A 19,985-nucleotide genomic window follows, 5' to 3' on the forward strand; every position below is an offset into this window, starting at 1 on the left:
ATACTGGAAGGATACACAATCTTATTTCACCTACAAAATTCTTTCTTTGCTCTCCTGCTGGTTTTTATCCCTGTACTTCCAGACTTTCTTGTAAAAGATTGTGCAGTTTTCTGACTTGAGCAAGTGCTGCTTCTATGCGCGTATAAGTGGATAACTCCAGGCCAGGTTTGCTATACTACTCTGGCTCAGCACTGTGTTTCAGGCTTGTACATCATTCTTATAACAAGCTGCGATGGATCAACAATATTTAATTGTCATGTCTGAAAAACATCAGTTGTAATATTTATGGCGTGTGTGTGCACATGCATGCTTACTGGCAAGACCTGACAGTCATCTGACCTGACTGTTGTGATCGAATGTGCAAAAGAGTACATAGGATATCCCATATGCTAATTTTGTATGTTTTTTCTAATTTCTAGGAGGAAGGAGATGTTGAAGAAAATGTCTACTTTGGCATTAACGAGTACAGAAAATCTCTCCAGTGGGGTGTTACTAGTCCTCTACTCAGATGTGATGAGACATTTGAAAAAATGGTCAACACACTTTTAGAAAGGTAAATTCATTCTCCTTCTGAACAGACCTTGATATTGCGTAAAGAAATATAAAATGCAATTTTGGACACAAACTGTGTGGTGTTTTTTTCCACTGTCACCAAACAAAAAAATGTTTTGTAGTCAATCATGTTGCTATCCACATATCTGTATACTGTATTAAATATCGAATAAACATGAAATTGGTAAAAATCACATTTGTAAGTGAAAAGGCAAAATCCTGTAGTCAGGCCTTTTTCAGATGGGCCGCTGACAAACCAACCGCCTGCCAGCTGCTCTCCTACGCTGGGCGGTTATTAGCGTGCAGTACCGGCACTGGACAGCTGGCCCCCACACGGAGTCACACCTGAGCAAGGCTGCAGCTGTGCTCAGTCGATGCATGTTGCGGTCCTCTGCCGCAGAGGAGCACCAATGCGTGCCGAGCACTGACACAGGTGGTGTTATAACTGCTGCCATCTGGGTACATTTAAATTGCACCCAAATTGCACTCGTGGGCAGCAGTCAAGACGCTGAATTTTTTTTTTTCAATTGGTGGCAGGGCTCTCTGAGGTTAAATTGAAGCCTTTAAATGGCCTCTCCCCCAGTCAGTGGCTGTAAAATATAGTGTAAACATATTGCAGATAAAAGCTCAATTTCAGGTACTCTTGAATATGAATTTGAACAGGTTATGAACTTTAAAAAAAAATTCATTTTTGTAAATGCATGTAACAAACTGTGCCTGAATTGTGCCTGTGGTGGTAAGCGAGATTTGATTGTGTATACCAGTATGTTTCTGTAGCTCTATGCAGTCTGCCTGCTGTATGCAACAGCTGCTGTCAGATGTGGGATAATGCAAGCAAAGTGAGCACTAGCAGGCGGTTGCTTCCATTATCTTTCTCTAGGAAGCAGAAGAGAACACAACAAATGCACTATACAAATGCATTGATGCACAGCATCAGAACAGCTTGGTTTCTTCTAGTCTGAATGCTGCTGAATGTTTCAGTAGATGGTACATTCTTTATATCCGCAGCTTTCTTGATTCTTATGCCAGATAGTCTCATTAATTTGGTCATTATCCCACCAAAGTGTAGAATAACCCTAAATTATCTTTGATTCCCTTCTGTCGATACACTGTCTCCAGTAAACGGTCTTTCCTTTGTAGGTACCCGAGGCTACACAGCATGGTGATCCGATGCTACCTTCTCATTCAGCAATATTCCGAGGCTCTCATAGCTTTAGTTACCATGAACTCGCTCAGAGATCACACTACACCAGAGACGCTGAGCATTATGGAAGACCTGCTCAGCTCTCCTGGAAAGGACCAAGTTGGCCAGGGACACATGCTCATCATCCGAGTGCCTTCTGTGCAGCTGGGAATGTTGGCCAAGGAGCGACTTCAGGAAGTGAGAGATAAACTGGGTTTGCAGTATCGTTTTGAAGTGCTGCTGGGTAATCCCACTTCTGAACTTTGTGTTGCCAAGCACTTTGTGTCAAGATTAAAGGTGAGACCTATTCTCAGAGATGCTTCCCTTACTACTGATCTCTTATGTGCAAATGGCTCAACAATACATTGTAATTCCAACAATTGAAGCAGGATTAAGACGAAATGGGGCCCAAGGCAAGGTGGTAGCTTTGGCTCCCAATTATAGTCTTTCTGGAAAGCTGAGGTAGGAGAGGGTCAAAAAAGTGGCAGTCAGACCCTTAAAAACCCGGTGGGCCCCTGGCACCTGTCTAGGTTGCCTTGTTAATTGTTCTGCTCCGCGCAACAACAGCTGATCGTTGTATAATGTATTATTTATTGCAATGGTATAATATTCACAGCAGTTAGTATTACTATTCAAAACAACCAGGATAAGGAGCACTAGATGACAATAGGTCAAAAATGTGTGCCCTGGGAGTGGGTGTGTCTTGATATATATGTACCTTTGAAATGGTGGTTTTTTTTGTTATTTCTAGCAGCTTAACAAGGTGGTGATTACAAATGATTTGGAATTACATCCATACATTTCTAGGATGATTTACAAAAGGTGGCCAAATATCAGGCGACTTGGTGGCCATCCAATTCGATTATAATAACTGGGTGAAAATCTGTGCCACCAAAAGCATGCCCAATCAGTGATGCGACCAATTTTAGGCCAAAATTGGTCACGTATATTGATTGGACATTCTGCAAGTTGTAGGGTCTACATGATCGATTGGGTGCACAGGGGTAACGGCATGTGATGTCGGGACGAGAAACGAAAGTGAAATCTATCGGGAATCAGCCTGCGGTTTATGGGCAGGCAACAGATCTCTCTCCGATTAGATTTGATCAGAGAGAGATCTGTCATTTGGACAATACCTTAAGCCAAAGGATTGCAATTTGTAGTCTGTCGGCCTGTTACTGCAGTGCCAGGCTGAATGCTGTGAAATCACAATATACAGAAACTACAGAGTCCACCTGTTTCTGCACACCAGGAACTGCAGCCAGCTCTGTTGAAATGAATATACCGTAGGTAGGTAAAGAGTGTTCACATTTCCCTTTTTTCAGCTGTACTTGTCACTAGCATCATTTATCAAATGTACAGTGATCTTACTGTGCAGTCCTGGTTCACTCCAGATCTTACTGTGCAGTCCTGGCTCACTCCAGATCTTACTGTGCAGTCCTGGCTCACTCCAGATCTTACTGTGCAGTCCTGGCTCACTCCAGATCTTACTGTGCAGTCCTGGCTCACTCCAGATCTTACTGTGCAGTCCTGGTTCACTCCAGATCTTACTGTGCAGTCCTGGCTCACTCCAGATCTTACTGTGCAGTCCTAGCTCACTCCAGATCTTACTGTGCAGTCCTGGCTCACTCCAGATCTTACTGTGCAGCCCTGGCTCTCTCCAGATCTTACTGTGCAGTCCTGGCTCACTCCAGATCTTACTGTGCAGTCCTGGCTCACTCCAGATCTTACTGTGCAGTCCTAGCTCACTCCAGATCTTACTGTGCAGTCCTGGCTCACTCCAGATCTTACTGTGCAGTCCTGGCTCACTCCAGATCTTACTGTGCAGTCCTGGCTCACTCCAGATCTTACTGTGCAGTCCTGGCTCACTCCAGATCTTACTGTGCAGTCCTGGCTCACTCCAGATCTTACTGTGCAGTCCTGGCTCACTCCAGATCTTACTGTGCAGCCCTGGCTCTCTCCAGATCTTACTGTGCAGTCCTGGCTCACTCTAGATCTTACTGTGCAGCCCTGGCTCACTCCAGATCTTACTGTGCAGCCCTGGCTCACTCCAGATCTTACTGTGCAGTCCTGGCTCACTCTAGATCTTACTGTGCAGCCCTGGCTCACTCCAGATCTTACTGTGCAGCCCTGGCTCACTCCAGATCTTACTGTGCAGTCCTGGCTCACTCTAGATCTTACTGTGCAGCCCTGGCTCTCTCTAGATCTTACTGTGCAGTCCTGGCTCAATCCAGATCTTACTGTGCAGCCCTGGCTCACTCCAGATCTTACTGTGCAGCCCTGGCTCACTCCAGATCTTACTGTGCAGCCCTGGCTCTCTCCAGATCTTACTGTGCAGCCCTGGCTCACTCCAGATCTTACTGTGCAGCCCTGGCTCTCTCCAGATCTTACTGTGCAGTCCTGGCTCACTCCAGATCTTACTGTGCAGCCCTGGCTCTCTCCAGATCTTACTGTGCAGTCCTGGCTCACTCCAGATCTTACTGTGCAGCCCTGGCTCTCTCCAGATCTTACTGTGCAGTCCTGGCTCAATCCAAATACAGAAGTCTCTTGAAAAGTCACTGGATGTAAATTCTGCTGTCTATAACTGGAAATTCTTATACAGGGTGGCGCACGAAAGACCAGGCTGGCTGCCTGCCACGAGCGTGAGTATTCAGGCAGATGCTAGCCAGTCTCCATGTGCCTCTTACTCTACAGCATTTGCTGCTGTATTGAGAGAGTGTTTCCCATACAGCAACAAATGCTGGCGACACAGGCTTCAGTTAAGCCGGCCGGCCTGGGTGGGTGGGAACACACCCAGGGATAGAGTAAGAGGCTCACACGGCGTCTGTATACTCGTGCTCATGGCCGGCACCCTGTGCCTTTCTATATTTTGTGAACCAATTTTTACCTTTTAAAGCTTAAACTGTTTGTGTGTAAAAGTATTTCAACCCTTTTTGCATAGGAAACTTGAGATCTTATTAACTACACATATTTGCTTTGGCCATTACTTCAACAGTAATCTTGAGTAACTTGACAATAATTCTATAAACTATGAACAAGCTGAAAATGTAAAAAAACACACCCTTTGCCCCAGTATTTATTTATTCTGTTAATTCCATAAAATCCTATGTTTGCAGCATTTCTGCATAAATGTTAAATTTTAGTACTGACCAGGCGCGTCGCTAGCCCTATTTTTTTGGGGGGGGGGCCGTGTCCCCAATCTCTCCTGGGGTGCCACGGATCTCCCAGCCGCCGCTGCCCCCCCCCCCCGGCTTTCCCCGCTGCCAGCAGCCAGACAGCAGTGCGTCACTCAGACCTCTATCAGCGGGCGACCAGATGGAGCGGGCGCTAGGACCTAGCTGACACCGCTGATATGCGGAAGTGACATCACTTCCGCATATTTGTGCCCGGCGCCCGCTCTATCTGGTCGGGTCGCCGTCTAATCTTGAGGTCTGACATGGCGAGGTAGGTGGGGGTGGGGAGCGCGCCTGTCGCTCACTACCTAACGGGGGTCCATCCCTGTCACTCAATACCTAACGGGGGTCCATCCCTGTCACTCACTACCTAAAGGGGCCCGTCCCTGCCACTCACTACCTAAATAGGGGTCCCTGCTGTCACTCACTACCTAAATGGGGGTCCCTGCTGTCACTCACTACCTAACGGGGGTCCCTGTCGCTCACTACCTAAATGATGGTCCCTGCTGTCACTCACTACTTAACTGGGGGTCCCTGCTGTCACTCACTACTTAACTGGGGGTCCCTGCTGTCACTCACTATTTAACTGGGGGTCCCTGCTGTCACTCACTATTTAACTGGGGGTCCATGCTGTCACTATCTAAACGGGGTCCCTGTCACTAACTACCTAAATGGGGGCCCCTGCTGTCACTCACTAACTGGGTGTCCCTGCTGTCACTAACTGGGGGTCCCTGCTGTCACTCACTAACGGGGGTCCCTGTCACTACCTAAATGGGGGTCCCTGCTGTCACTCACGATCTAACGGGGGGTCCCTGCTGTCACTCACTATCTAACGGTGGGGGTCCCTGCTGTCACTCACTATCTAACTGGGGGTCCCTGCTGTCACTCACTATTTAACTGGGGGTCCCTGTTACTCACTACCTAACTGGGGGGTGCCTGTCACTACCTAAACTGGGGGCCTCCTGTCACTACATATGCTGGGGGGCTCCTGTCCCTACCTGAATTGGGGGGCTCCTGTCCCTACCTGAATTGGGGGACTCCTGTCACTACCTTAACTGTGGGGGCACCTGTCGCTACCTTAACTGTGGGGGCACCTGTCGCTACCTAAACTATCCAGGCCAGCCAGCCCAGAATCACTGTCAAAAGGGCCACAACATCACTACCAGTCAGGCCAGCATTCACTTTAACCAGCCCAGCACAGCCCAGCATCACTGCCAGCCAACCCAGCCACAACATCGGCCACAGCATCACTGCCAGGCCTTTCAGCTCACACATCATCCCCAATCCAGCCAAAAACCGTATTGCCAGGCACAGCAGCCAGTAGAGGAGAATTCAGAAGCCAGGTGAGAGATGTCTACCATATTAAGGGGGCATTATGCCTATTTATGTGAAATGCGGTCTATTTATGTGCCTTATGACTGCTGAATTTGTCTTTTTGGGGGCCTCATGATTGCTGAATTTGTCTTGTTGGGGGCCTCACGCTTGCTGACTTTGTCATGTTGGGGGCCTCATGATTGCTGAATTTGTCTTGATAGGGGCCTCATGATTGCTGAATTTGTCTTGTTGGGGGTCACATGATTGCTAACTGCGAGACTATCATCATGAGACAATAGCATTAAACCTACTTTTTTAGCTTTTTAAAACAGAAAATAAAACTGGGAGGTTCTAAAAAAATGAATACATTTTTTCAGGAGTAGGATGGATGAAATTTTTTATCTTCACAGTTTTTCAACTTAGATTTTTCATAATGTTCATGCATGTGTTAAAACGTTTGTACAGTATGTAGTTTAAATTGCTGTTGCCACTTTGCGATAGATAAGTGAATTGTATGTGCGTATACATCTTTGATCTATGCCTATACTGATCGTAAATTATCTAAATAAAGGACAGAGAGCTCCATCCAGTATTTCGATGGGCAGGCCAGTTATCTGTAGCTTACACCGATGCTAAGTTCATGTACGTTTGGCCCCACCCATGGCCACACTCACTCACTGCATGGTCACGCCCATTTTTTTTTGCCGTGCCACATATGCCCCCCGCCTGGTGCCCACAGGTGCCCCCGATCTCCAAGGACCCTAGGAGCGCCCCTGGTACTGACATTTTAAATGCTTATATTTTAAGAAATGATTAAGATTTTTTTTTTTTAACAAGAGTTTAAAAAAGATGTGTGCATCAGTATACTTCCCTACGCTGCAAGTGAGACTATTGATTTCTTTTTGTTTTCTGGTGTTTTGTGTTAAGGTGTGGAACGCTTGTGAGCAAGAGGACTGGGTTCCGAGAACATACAAGGATCTAGAAGGCCTGCCATGTATTGTGATACTTGCTGGCAAGGATCCATTTGGAGAAACTTTTCCAAGGTAAACTGGTAGCATAAGTGCTTTGCCTGAGGACCATCTGCACTGCCTTGTGGATCCCAGTAATTACACGGTGCATAGAAATACTTGGTCTGTCAGAGTTCAAGTGTAGTCAGTGGCCCTAATAGCACAAGGTTATAAATGTCAGTCATTTTCTGGCAGGTTTGGTCACTGTGGTCTGAGTTGCGATGATCTGCAGATTTCATATGGATTTTCACAAGAGATTATGGGGAAAGGAGTGGTGGGTGATAATGGGTGCATGTAGTGCACTAAGCTGTACAACTGAAGAGCGGGCAGAAGTTTTCTCCAGTTTGTGCAGAAAATGAGTGGAACAAGTTGGTTAATCGACCTCCAATTAAATCAAGCAGTTTACTTAGGTTTGATATCAGTGGCGAGTCCGTGTGATCTAGCAAACCTGGGCCGGATTTTTTATAAAACCTGTTGGCAGTTTCATGTCAGTTTGCAACTCTCGCCTGTGTCCTATCAGAGCATAATGAGGATTACTGAAACATTAACAAATAGCAGCCAGGAGATTGTAGCTACATGTGTACACCGGATATGTAAAACTTTTTATATTCTAAAATTAATACAAATGTTGTCATTGCTTGTGTGTGCACATTACTGCTGTTCAACTACACTTACCTTTTGATGATCTTTACGTAGATCTGGTATGACACAGGTGACGTCTGCTGAACAATAGTAGGCAATTTTTAATAAATTCAACCCCAGATTGTATCAGACAGGCTTTTAACGCTCTCATTTCTTAAATCGGCGCCATTGTGGTGTTTTCACTATATCTGGCTCTATTCACAAAACGTCTTATAAATGACTTATCACCTAATTGATAAAAAATAACTTTTAAGCACATTTACAAGCAAAATAATCACTCAAAGGAAGTTGCTCCTGATTAACTTCATTTCAATATTACCATACTTATCTCAATTATAATGTTGATCTTTAGGAGCTTAAAAAAAGTAACATAGATAAGGTGAAAACCAAGGAAAACAGGTGAAAAAAGCTTTGTGAATCATGCCCAATGTGGGGTAGTCAAAAAATCTTTTTTCAAGCATTTCTACATGTTAAGACTGAATGAAAGCCAATATAAGGTGGCTGCCCCATGTTATCATGTCTGGTATAAAATATTGGAATGGTCAATTCTGCATAATAGGCTGTATGAACGAAGTCATGCCAAGTTGATGTGCACTAAGCACACACGTTTTGTTTCAGATCCCTGAAGTACTGCGATCTCCGTTTAATTGACTCAAGTTTCGTAACGCGAACAATGGTGGAACAAGAGCTTGCACTAGCTTCCTGTTATGTATCCAGAGATGTTGTTAGGGAGCCAATCACTGTGCTGGACCTCAGTGACAAGGATGGTGATAAGGTTAACTCTCTCGACAATGACTCGGATGAGCTGTTTATTGATCTAGACAGACCTCAGAGTAATGGGAGTGAAGTTACTGGAACGTCAGGTTAGTTTGTGTGCGATGCATGGATAATTTTCTTTTCACTCTTCTGTAATTGTTTAATTGTAAATGAAAGTACACCTGAAGATGAGATAAAAATAGATACATATAGTATTAGCCCTACTAAGAAATGATCTTAAGTTCCATTCGGTTTTTAAATATATCAAGTGCTAAAAACTAGTTATGTATGCAAATGCGCTTTTAGAATTTCCTGAAAAAAATGATCTGATTGACAAAAGGTTTGTGATAAGGTTTTAGTGTCGGACAGTTCAAAGGTAATTACTTCTGTTTGTTCTTCAGCTCAGCAAGACAGATTTGTCACAGCTGCTGTTAAGAATGAAGTCTCAATATAAAACTCTTAAACTGAACATGAAAGTATGGGACTTAGTTCTATGTTGTATTTACCTTTAGTAAAACACATACTATTAATAATCTCATAAGATTAATTTCACTTTCGGTTTGTTTTCATGTCATTTATTGAATTGCTGCATATAAAGCATATACATAGATTTTGGTGTCATGTATGGACTGATTTTCAGTGACCACATCAATACCTGGTATGTCACTTTAATCACCTTTTAAAAGAATGGTATTCCAACAGCTGTATTTCCAAGAGGCCTGTGCAAAAGGTCCATTTATTTTAGTAACTTGACTTAAAAGGTGAAACTAATATATGAAATAGGAACCCTTTGCAGGTGTTTTGGATTAATTAGCTGATTAGAGTCTGACACTTTAACCACTTAAAGAGACTCTGTAACATTAAAAAGATCCCCTGGGGGGTACTCACCTCGGGTGGGGGAAGCCTCCGGATCCTAATGAGGCTTCCCACGCCGTCCTCTGTCCCACGGGGGTCTCTCCGCAGCCCTCCGAACAGCCGGCGACTGTGCCGACTGTTAGTTTAATATTTACCTTTGCTGGCTCCAGCGGGGGGCGCTGTGGAGGCTTTCCGTTCCGAACTACACGGAAATACCCGATCTCAGTCGGGTCCGCTCTACTGCGCAGGCGCCGGAAACTTGCGCCTGCGCAGTAGAGCAGACCCGACGGCGATCGGGTATTTCCGTGTAGTTCGGAGCCGACAGCCGTCAGAGCGCCTGCGCTGGAGCCAGGAAGGTAAATAATGACGTCACCGCTGCCCGGACTCCACGGAGGGCTGCAGCGAGACCCCTGACGGATGGAGGACGGCGTGGGAAGCCTCATTAGGATCCGGAGGCTTCCCCCACCCGAGGTGAGTACCCCCCAGGGGATCTTTTTATGTTACAGATCCTCTTTAAAGTGGACCCAAATTAAAAATACAAGATTTCAGAAATAAAATCTATTTTCTAAATTATAATAATAAATAGCAGCCTTTTTTCAGCTGCATGATGACAAATATAAAATATTTTACATTTATTGGAGGAATCCCTCCCTTCCTTTCAAATTGCTGGGATTTTTCCGGCAAACTGGTGGAGTAGATGGTGTCCGGCAATGGAGGAATTGCTAATGGCTGCCCCCAGTATAACCCTAGCTATGAAAAGAGAAGAGTGAAAAGCATGCACTGAAATGATCATAGGTTTGAAGGAGTGTTTATTTATCTTTGTATGTGTCAGAGTGGTGCAACTAAATATTTTTAATTAAAAGTGTTTGGTTTGGGTCCGCTTTAACGACCGCCTAACGCCGATAGGCTGCGGCTGGTCGTAAGTGGTTTTACATGGAAACGTGAACAGCCTGCGAGCCTCCGATCGCAGCTCGCAGGCTAAATGTAAACATGCGGGGAAGAAATTCCCGGTGTTTACGTCGCACGGCGCTGCTGCGCAGCAGCGCCGTAAAGTAGATCGGCGATCCCCGGCCTCTGATCGGGTCTCACCCCCCCTCCTCTTACCTGAGCGGAGTAATCAAGTCAAAGTCCCCACACTTGGCACAGTTGGTCATTTGGTGACCGAGGTTACAAATCCAGGAAAAGTGGGCGGAGCATAAAACAGCCAATCAAATTTCAGCCATTCATTTTTAATGGGAAAATGTAAACTTCAGCCATTCTTAGACTGTTAATCGCAGGGTTCTCAAACTTGACCCACTTGGTCACGCGGTGACTGGGATTAAGATTCAGGAAAGTGGGTGGAGCCTACAACAGCCAATTAAAATTCACCTATTGATTTTTAAGGGGAATATTTAAACTGCTGCCATTTTTACACTGTTAATGGCAGAGTGTAAAGAATAGCCGAGATGCCGCCGCATGGGCAAGCAGCATGGTGGCCATCTCCGCGTTCCAGCCGGCGGCTTCTGCCACGCAGCTACATGCTGCTGGTTCGCCTGGTCCTTCGAGTGTACACAGATTAAGAGCTACGCGCGCACGCCAGGCGTCAGGACCTTTATGCAAGTAGAAGGGGAGTCAGCTGATCAAGCCAATCAGCTGACTCCAGCTATGCTCCGGATTGGCTGAGTGACTGGGGCGGCGCTGTAGAGCGCTCTGGGTATTTATAGGACTTGCCTGTCAGTTGCGAGTTGTCTGCTGTTGCGAATGCTTACGTGTGAGCACTCAGACCCTAGTCAGATCTTACAGTGTGTTAGAACCAGCCGGAGCTGGGAATTCACACTTAGTCAGATTCAGTTGATAGCTTTAGTACTATTGTATTGTAAGACTTGTGTACCATTCTTTAGTCTAGTTCCCAGGTGTTGAAACCAAGGACTTCACACCTAGACTAGGATATTGCTATATTGCTACTGTTCATCTGTTAGTCTAGTTCCCAGGTGTTGAAACCAAGGACTTCACACCTAGACTAGGATATTGCTATATTAGTACTGTTTATCTGTTATGATCTCTCGCCTTCCTGACTACTCTCTTGCTTACTGATTCGGTACTTCTGCCTATCTGATAACTGTTGCCGACACTGCCTGTACCTTGATACCGAATCAGTCTTCCGCCTCAGTACTATATCTGTCCGATCGTTGCTGACCTTGCTTGTCTGACCTTTCTGCCCTCACTAGTGGGTCTCGCCACTAGTGAGGGAATTCTTAAGGGCTGTCACCTAACCCTTAGGTGATCAGCCTTGCTGTACTGTCTGTGACACTTGCTCCTCAGGTGCCTGTTAGCTGCAAGCAGAGTCTGTTGACCACCTGCTCCTCAGGAGATCATCTTGCAGCACAGTCAGTGGTCCCTGCTCCTCAGGGGTCCACTGGCTGCAGTACAGTCAGATTCCCTGCTCCTCAGGGAATCCTTGGCTGTAGTACAGTCATAATCACTCATTCCACCTGTGACCACCCTTGCAGCACAGTCGGTGGTCCCTGCTCCTCAGGTGTCCACTGGCTGCAGTACTATCTGAATTCCCTGCTCCTCAGGGAATTCTTGGCTGCAGTACAGTCTGTATTCCCTGCTCCTCAGGGGATCCTAGGCTATAGCTTAGTCTTTATCACCTGCTCTTCAGGTGATCATACTCTCAAACACAGTCAGTGGTCCCTGCTTCTCAGGTGTCCACTGGCTGCAGTGCAGTCTGAATCCCCTGCCCCTCAGGGGATCCTTGGCTGCAGTATTGTCTGTATCTCATCTCATTGGGTGACTGGGGTCCAAATTCACTAAAGGGGTGGGGCCACAAACAGCCAATCAGATTTTCTTGGTGGATAAACTGCTTCCATTCACACATTTTTGATGCCAGGAACCTGAAAGCTCACAAAATTGGTCATTGAGTGACTGTGTGTCCAGGTTACAAAAAAGTGGGTGGAGCAAAAACACATTTTACTGGGAAAATATAAACTGCAGCCAATGGCAGGGTTCCCAAACTTTGCCCAGATGATCACTGGGTGACTGATTAATATTCAGGGAAGTGGGTGGAGCCTATGATGGCTAATCAAAATTCATTTGTTGATTTTCAAGGGGGATATTTACATTCCTGCTATTTTTACACTGTTAATAGCAGATGTCTCAAACCTGCTACAGTTGGTCATTGGTTGGCTGGGGTTCAAATGCTGGACAGGGGCAGAGCCACAAACAGCCTATCTGATTTGTTTGATTTCTATATACAAATTATTGATGTCAAAGACCCCAAAGCTCACAAACTTGGTCATTGAGTGTTTGTGTGTTAGGATTTGGAAAAGTGAGCGGAGCCAACACCAGCCAAATACATACCCGGGCAACGCCGAGTCATCAGCTAGTGATAAAGGCTTGATGTATCTTGCTTTGCATGTAATTAAATGATTTCATATATTAGTTTCACCTTTTAAGTTAAATTACTGAAATAAATGGATACAATATTCAAATTTTTCTAGTTTCACCTCTATAGTTAGAGTATCCACATTAATTAGCTGAGCCCATTAGTGATTTGACAGAGCTAGGAATTCTCCATTGAAGCGGACCTGAATGAAAAAATGTAATACCAATTACATAAAACGTGATAAATAGTTGTACTCCAATGAAAATAAAGGGATAGAGGTTGTATTTTACTTCTCAGATGTCTACATTTTTATGTCTGGGTGTGAAGTAAAGCAAACATAAAACATACATATTGCTATTTTGTGACCGCCTCAAATCTGGTTTCAATGTAAATTTGCTGTAAAATTTCCTTTAACTACCTATGCATTGGGGCTTCAATCAGTCATAAATTGTGCTCGCTTCTTCCTCCTGAGCAGCTCTTATTGGCCAACTGACAGCTGGATAAAGAACGTCTCGGCGGAATTGATAATGACACACTGAGCTAATCCATTAGCAGCTTCTATAGTTATCTCTGCACTGCTTTTGAACTCTGCTGGCAGACCTCCTTGTGCTGTAAATTCTTGGAATACTTTGATGTCACTCTGCTAACAGGGGCTATAGAAACTGAATCTGCTATTGTCTCACACTGCCCTCTAGTGACAAGTGGCCATAAATACACATTACATACCTACTATTTAGTAGCAAGGAAATGTATAAAAAATACATTAAAAAAATTGCTAAAATAAATTTGCCTGGAGCACGTGCAAGCCTCTAAATACATTGGCTGATAAAGGGTTAAGGTAAAAATGAAGACACTTACCGACCACATTTGCAAGTCAGATAGTTCAAACCTAAATTCTGAAAGCCAGAGAAAGAAAATAGACAGGTAGCAGTTCCTTGCACATGAACTGTATGTTAGTGTGGCACATTTTTATACAGGTTTGTTTTAACATTTTTTGATATTTTATTAGGCACTGGTTCCATAGCAGAAAATGGAGTGAGTTCATCAAGTGCAGCTGAAGAAACTCAGAGGCAGCCATCAAATTCCAGCTTTCAGAATGTAGCAAACAGTTCAGTGGATGAAGGAACGTACCCAAATTCCACAGCTAATGATCTCCGTCCAGAATGCGATTCTCTTGGTGCACAAATGGCCAGTAGCACGACATCAAAATTTTCTTCTTCATCATCAACAACACAGCCTTTCCAGTGGACTCCAAAATCAGGGAGGAAGACCAGAAGGTCGAATTTATCATTACCCAGGATTGTGGTTCTCTCAAAAGCTACCTATAATCTCATAGCTCCTCATAAAAGTGGGCAGGCACTCTGTGAGGTTTCCCTTCTGCCCCATGCCGATGTCAGCTGGATAAGATCACTGAGGCCTTTAATAACCAAGGACTTGAGCAGTGAAGAGCAGTCCCTATATTACCGGAAGTGGACAACAGCCAGGCAGCATCACATGGACTTTGTGAGCCCTGGTGAGCCTGTGGGGACAAGGACTATTCATCCACGACGTCTCCTTCTGACTGGGCCACCGCAGGTCATTATCTACTTATGTTGATACGGATCAAGTGTTTTTACTATCTCATTATTTAACAGCAGTGGCACAAAAAAAGAATAACTGAAACAAATTTTCCTTAGGATATAGTGTATAGAAAATATGCAGGAGTTACATTTATTGTTGTTGGATACATTTTTTTTTTCATTGCATGGATCTTGTGGTCTCCTATCACAGCTTCATCTGAATGTGTAGCTGTTAAATACTATAAATACTACAGCGACCTTAAAAATAATTAGTCAGGAAGTAATAAAGTGTGTGTATCTGGTTAGCTGGGGCTTGGGTGCATTAGTGTACTAGCTGCCAGCTCAGAATCTGGTATGCATCCAGTCCCTCTACAGCCAGCAAGGTGCTGGACACTGGGCCAGATTTATCAAAAGTATCTGAGACAAAATATTAATAGGTTTTTAGAAATCCGTGCAGAGCTGTCTCAGGCATCTTAAGAAATCATTAGATAGCGCAGATTCCTTCTAAAACTGTTGTACAATAGGAGGAGCTAGGAAGGTCTCTCAGACAGTGCAGTGTGTGAGGGGAATTGCTGTTGCTGAGGTAACCAACACATCTGCTGTATTGATAGCAGCAGGCTCTGAGGAGAAACTCTGCAGGGGGGAGGAGCACATCACAAATCATGTATAGCCTGCACTCTGCAATCATGTCTAGCCTGCAATTCTACAGCTGTAGAACTGCTTTCAAGCACTTCTTAATCTGCGCCAGTTTAGGGATGGATTTGCACTTCTCTTAACTGTAGTGCAGCTCTAGAATTCCATGGTAAACTGCCACTATTACTAGGATTTAAGAACGTTCTTATTATCATGCAGAACTGTTCTCCCTGCTGGTTAGAGCAGATTAAGAAAAAAACTGTTGGTAATGCGTTGATAAATCTCCCCCACGGTTACTTGAGTTCACAGCTTGATATTCCCTGATGAACATTGTATGTGCCTGTGTGAATGAATTCTCTCCATGTGAATTGATTGTAACCAGTTTTGTCACCTTACTTGTGTCTATATATTGGTTGTCTTTGGTAATCAGTGGATTTTCTTCTTTCAGGTAAAGTAATGGGGAAATGGAGGTTGCCATCATTATTCTTGTTCAGAAGCTGTTACTGATTATTTGCTTGTAATGCTTTGGGAGTCACTGGCCCAACACAAATATGCAGATTAGGTGTGCAGATTTCATTGGCTTCGATCCTGTTTTGGGTGTAACTCAAACTCTACTGAAGCCAAAGGATGAGCGTAAAAGCCAGGCAGATTGAAATTTCATGGGCAGATCACGGCCAGATGGATCTAGGATCTCTGCCGACTAACGATAACCACTTGCCGACCGCACGCTTATACCGTGCGTCGGCAAAGTGGCAGCTGCAGGACCAGCGACGCAGTTCTGCGTCGCCGGCTGCAGGCTCATTAATTAGGAAGCAGCCGCTCGCGCGAGCGGCTGCTTCCTGTCAATTCACGGCGGGGGGCTCCGTGAATAGCCGGCTCGCAGGCTAAATGTAAACACAAGGGGAAATAATCCGCTTTGTTTACATTGTACGGCGCTGCTGCGCAGCAGCGCCGTAAGGCAGATCGGCGATCCCCGGCCAATCAGCGGCCGGGGATCGCTGCCGTGTGACAGGGGACGTCCTGTCACTGGCTGCACAGGACGGATAGCGTCCTGTGCAGCCCGGATCACCGGGCATGACAGGTAGGAGAGGGAGGGGGGAATTTCGCCGCGGAGGGGGGCTTTGAGGTGCCCCCCCCCCCCCCGCAACATGCCTGCAGACCGGAGCGATCAGACCTCCCCTGCACATCATCCCCATAGGGGGGAAAAAAGGGGGGCGATCTGATCGCTCTGCGTGCCCGCTGATCTGTGCTGGGGGCTGCAGAGCCCACCCAGCACAGATCCCAACAAACAGCGCTGGTCCTTAAGGGGGGGTAAAGGGTGGGTCCTCAAGTGGTTAAGGCAACATTGCGGTCATCCAAAAATGAATGATCGCCGCCGGTGGCGTGCATTGTGAAACATTGTTTAATGAATTTTAGTTGAATTAAGTTGCGCAATATCATGGAAAAAACGTTGTCCCAAAGAATCGTTAAGAAATGTCAAGTGATGGCTATGGATCTTTAGAAGACGTAAAGATGGCAGCCTCCATATCGATGTGTTCCTTAAAAGCAAGTAGTTGGACTGGTAGCAGCAGCTCTATAAGCACTGGACATTATAGTAAATGTTGCCATGGATCTTACAATCTGATTAAGTCTTACCTCATCTTATAATATGAATGGTCTTACACAAAGAGAAGTTAATTATAGAATTTTATGAGTGGATATTTTAACCTCACATTGTATACCTTTTCGCATGAACTGCTTTGAAAAGAGTTTTCACTGATGATATCATTTTATTTTAAAGGCAGGAAAAACTGGTGCTTATTTGCAGTTTCTTAGGATTCTGTACCGCATGCTCATTCGGCTTTTGGAGGTAGATGTCTATGATGAAGAGGAAATCACTGAGGGTGGGTAGCTTTTTATATGTAATAACTAGTAAGCAGTCATGTAATTACTGTATATATGTTATAATTAGCTCCATATTTTTGCACACATCCGTGGGCACTCGGAAGCAGAGTTTTAGATTTTTGGTAATCTAAATATAAACTATATGATTAGCTGATGTCTAAATTGCTTTTAAAATGCCCGGCCAGTAGCCCCAATACCAGCCACTTTCTGCAGATTAACAAAGCTGCAAGAGACACTGTCAGACAGTTATGTCTGTGTCCTTATGTCGAACCAAGCAACGGTATCCATAGGCAACAGTACCACAGAGTTTGCTGTTGATGCCTTCAGTTGGGTGACTGGACTACACTTTGTGACCATTTGTACTTTTGCCCACCAGATGTGTCTGTCATTCACTGCTTCTTTCAGCAACTTCTTTCATAACTACACATATGCGGTCTATCCATCTTAGCCTCTGTTGGCCCTTTCTTCTTTTGTCCTCAGTTTTTCCAAGCATCAAGGATTTCTCCAAAGACCAAAGAATCCAGTCTTCTCAATATGCGACCAAAGTATTTGCTTTTTAATAGTAGCATAAACCCTTCTAGTGAACATTGATTTATGTCTTTAAGTATTGACTGGTTAGATCCTCTAGCAGTATCAAAAACCATTGTCAAGCTACTTAAATTACATTACTATATTAAAGAAATGTATTTAAAAGGGGTGCGCAAAGGGAAGCAAGTGAGCTACAGTGCACTGTGCTCTTTCTACAAGCTGGTGCTAATCCACAAATGCCCTGCCTTGGCAGTATTGATCTAATTATGGTATGTTTACAGTGTGATGTGTGTAACTTCACTCAGAAGAATTGTTTTGTCTTGCAGCTGTGGAAGAAGAGGTAGAGGAGACACCTGCAATAGACAATGAGCTCTGGCCGGATATTGAAGTTATCAGCAAAATACCTTTTGATGTCACAGTACATGATCCAAAATATAGACATGTCAGCCCGATATACACAGAGAACAGTTCGCAAAGCAAGCCAGGTATACTTTTATTACCTGTATGACCTCACAACACAGTGCTTTACTTGGTGTTTAATCATTTAATAAAGTTTTCTTTTATTTATGGAACACTTGTGTTTGCCAGTTATTACCTTATACTTATATCACTATGCTCCAGTCTTTTAAATAAAAGCATACTTGAAGTATTATAACCTTGTTTACTATTAGGTTTATACTAGTGAATGTTTAACCAAAGTTGGCTGAGCAGGGGAATAATGTTAATGCAGACCCAAGCATAGTAAATGGCTCCAACTATCTATCCATCATTACGCAACTTGTCTCCCTTCAATCAGAGATCTCCTTTCTTAAACGTAATGCTAAAAAGCTAGGGTATTGTTACAAAAAAAAATAATCGGGTATAGAACTCCTGGAAAAAGAAAGGAGGAAGAGAGCTGGAAGATTTTGTAATGCGCTTACAAACGGACTGTGGATACATTATACATTTTTCTGAAGGTCATAGAAGCATTCTTTCTTAACTAGAAAGCAGGTCTCAAAACTGCAGTAAAGTGAGAACTCGCACCCAGAAGTATTTCTGGAAGACTGGCTTAAGTAGTCTTTAAATAATGTCACTTTCCCACACCTTCTCTGTTGGACAGGTACACATCGTTCCCTGAGATCTCCCTACGACCAGCACGCAAACACATCCCTTAGTGGCAAACATACAGAACTATTGTAATAAATTGGGAATCCTCTGTGTGGCCATGAAGAATCTGTATCTACAATATAATTGAACGAAGGTCTAAATTTATTAAGACTTTTCCGATGATATTCAAAGGACGGGAGGGCCCATTTCCTTAATTTAAAAACTCTTGTGGGATAACCACCTCGAATGTAGTATGTTTTTATCCTGCAAGCTTACACATTCAATTTAAAGGGAATTTTTACTTTCACACATTCCCAGAAGAAGCTGCGATCTGTTTGGATAACTAAGATGTGGACCCCACCAATCCTTTAATTCCTGGGGCATTTGAGCATTGACTTTGTGAATTAGTTCCTGTAGACAACAAACTCTGCTTGGAATTGAAAGGCCCATTGTGTTTTTTTCTTTTGCCTAAAAAATGGAGAGTACTTCTGATACTTGCTACCATGCAGTTCTTAGTTGTCCCTTCCTCAGCCTGGTCCCCCCAACCACCACCACTCTCTTCCCCTTCCCCTGTCAGCGTTATGCTAGTCTCCTGTAAACAGGTCTTCCGCTTCCATGTTCTTTCTTCTTCTTCTCCTGGGTAGTAACCTCACATCACTCTCCATAAAACTTATAGGATTTCTTAAGAGACTATGCCATGTTTGATATTTTTGATAGGCCTCATTGTCCTTTAGGCTATTTAATTTTGGGTTCAAATTGATTATCTATGGCTTAATATATGTGATAATGTTAAATTTTATATTAACTGCACACAATGCCTGACATGGTTGATCACTTCCTCTCAATTGTCACATTAATAATTGGGTGCCGGTCAGGTGTTAAAATTGTTAGAATGCACTCAACAAGGTTGTCTGATGTGTTATAACCAACTCTGGGCAGAGGGTGACTAGTCATGGTTAATACTCTCTCATAGTGTTGTTAGGCAATAAAGCTCCCAATAGTTATAGATGGCAAACAGGGTGGAATTGAGCTAGTTCAGGGGTTATGTTTTGATGTCAAGTTTTTAGTTTTTGTTTTGTGTGGTTCCACAATTCCCAATTCAACTGCTTCATGGATCGTTGTTATTACTCCAAATTATTCTTGGTATTTGAAAGACCTAAATAACCTCAAACTTAAATTAGTCTGTGATTATTGAAAGAGGCAGGTCCCTAGAATGTTTACCTACAAGAAACACACCTAGTTGGCTCTAGATTTCCCTAACATGTCATTCTGTTGGCTAAATCCTTCTTTTGGAACAATAGCCAACATTAAACCTTATTCTAATGCTTGAGTTAAAATTGATTATTACAAATGGACAAGACAAATAACATTTATATTGTGCTTTTCTCCTGGCGGGCTCAAAGTCTTACTGAATAGGTGCTCGCTTACTAAACGGGAACCGCTGAG

The 19,985-nt window shown here is 44.1% G+C and overlaps 1 protein-coding gene across 3 annotated transcripts in view; it reads left to right on the forward strand.

The window, feature by feature from the left end:
- Positions 1 to 19,985, forward strand: part of GREB1L (GREB1 like retinoic acid receptor coactivator) — a 194,658-nt gene that overhangs the window by 140,576 nt on the left and 34,097 nt on the right. For all 3 annotated transcript variants that reach the window (XM_068237238.1, XM_068237239.1, XM_068237240.1), the window contains 7 exons: positions 420 to 553; positions 1,693 to 2,032; positions 7,150 to 7,265; positions 8,490 to 8,734; positions 13,859 to 14,424; positions 16,822 to 16,924; positions 17,780 to 17,938. In XM_068237238.1, coding sequence (XP_068093339.1) covers positions 420 to 553; positions 1,693 to 2,032; positions 7,150 to 7,265; positions 8,490 to 8,734; positions 13,859 to 14,424; positions 16,822 to 16,924; positions 17,780 to 17,938 — 1,663 coding nt within the window. The remainder of the gene's footprint in view (positions 1 to 419; positions 554 to 1,692; positions 2,033 to 7,149; positions 7,266 to 8,489; positions 8,735 to 13,858; positions 14,425 to 16,821; positions 16,925 to 17,779; positions 17,939 to 19,985) is intronic.

This window comes from Hyperolius riggenbachi, chromosome 5, assembly GCF_040937935.1.
Source record: "Hyperolius riggenbachi isolate aHypRig1 chromosome 5, aHypRig1.pri, whole genome shotgun sequence".
Taxonomy (NCBI): Eukaryota; Metazoa; Chordata; class Amphibia; order Anura; family Hyperoliidae; genus Hyperolius; species Hyperolius riggenbachi.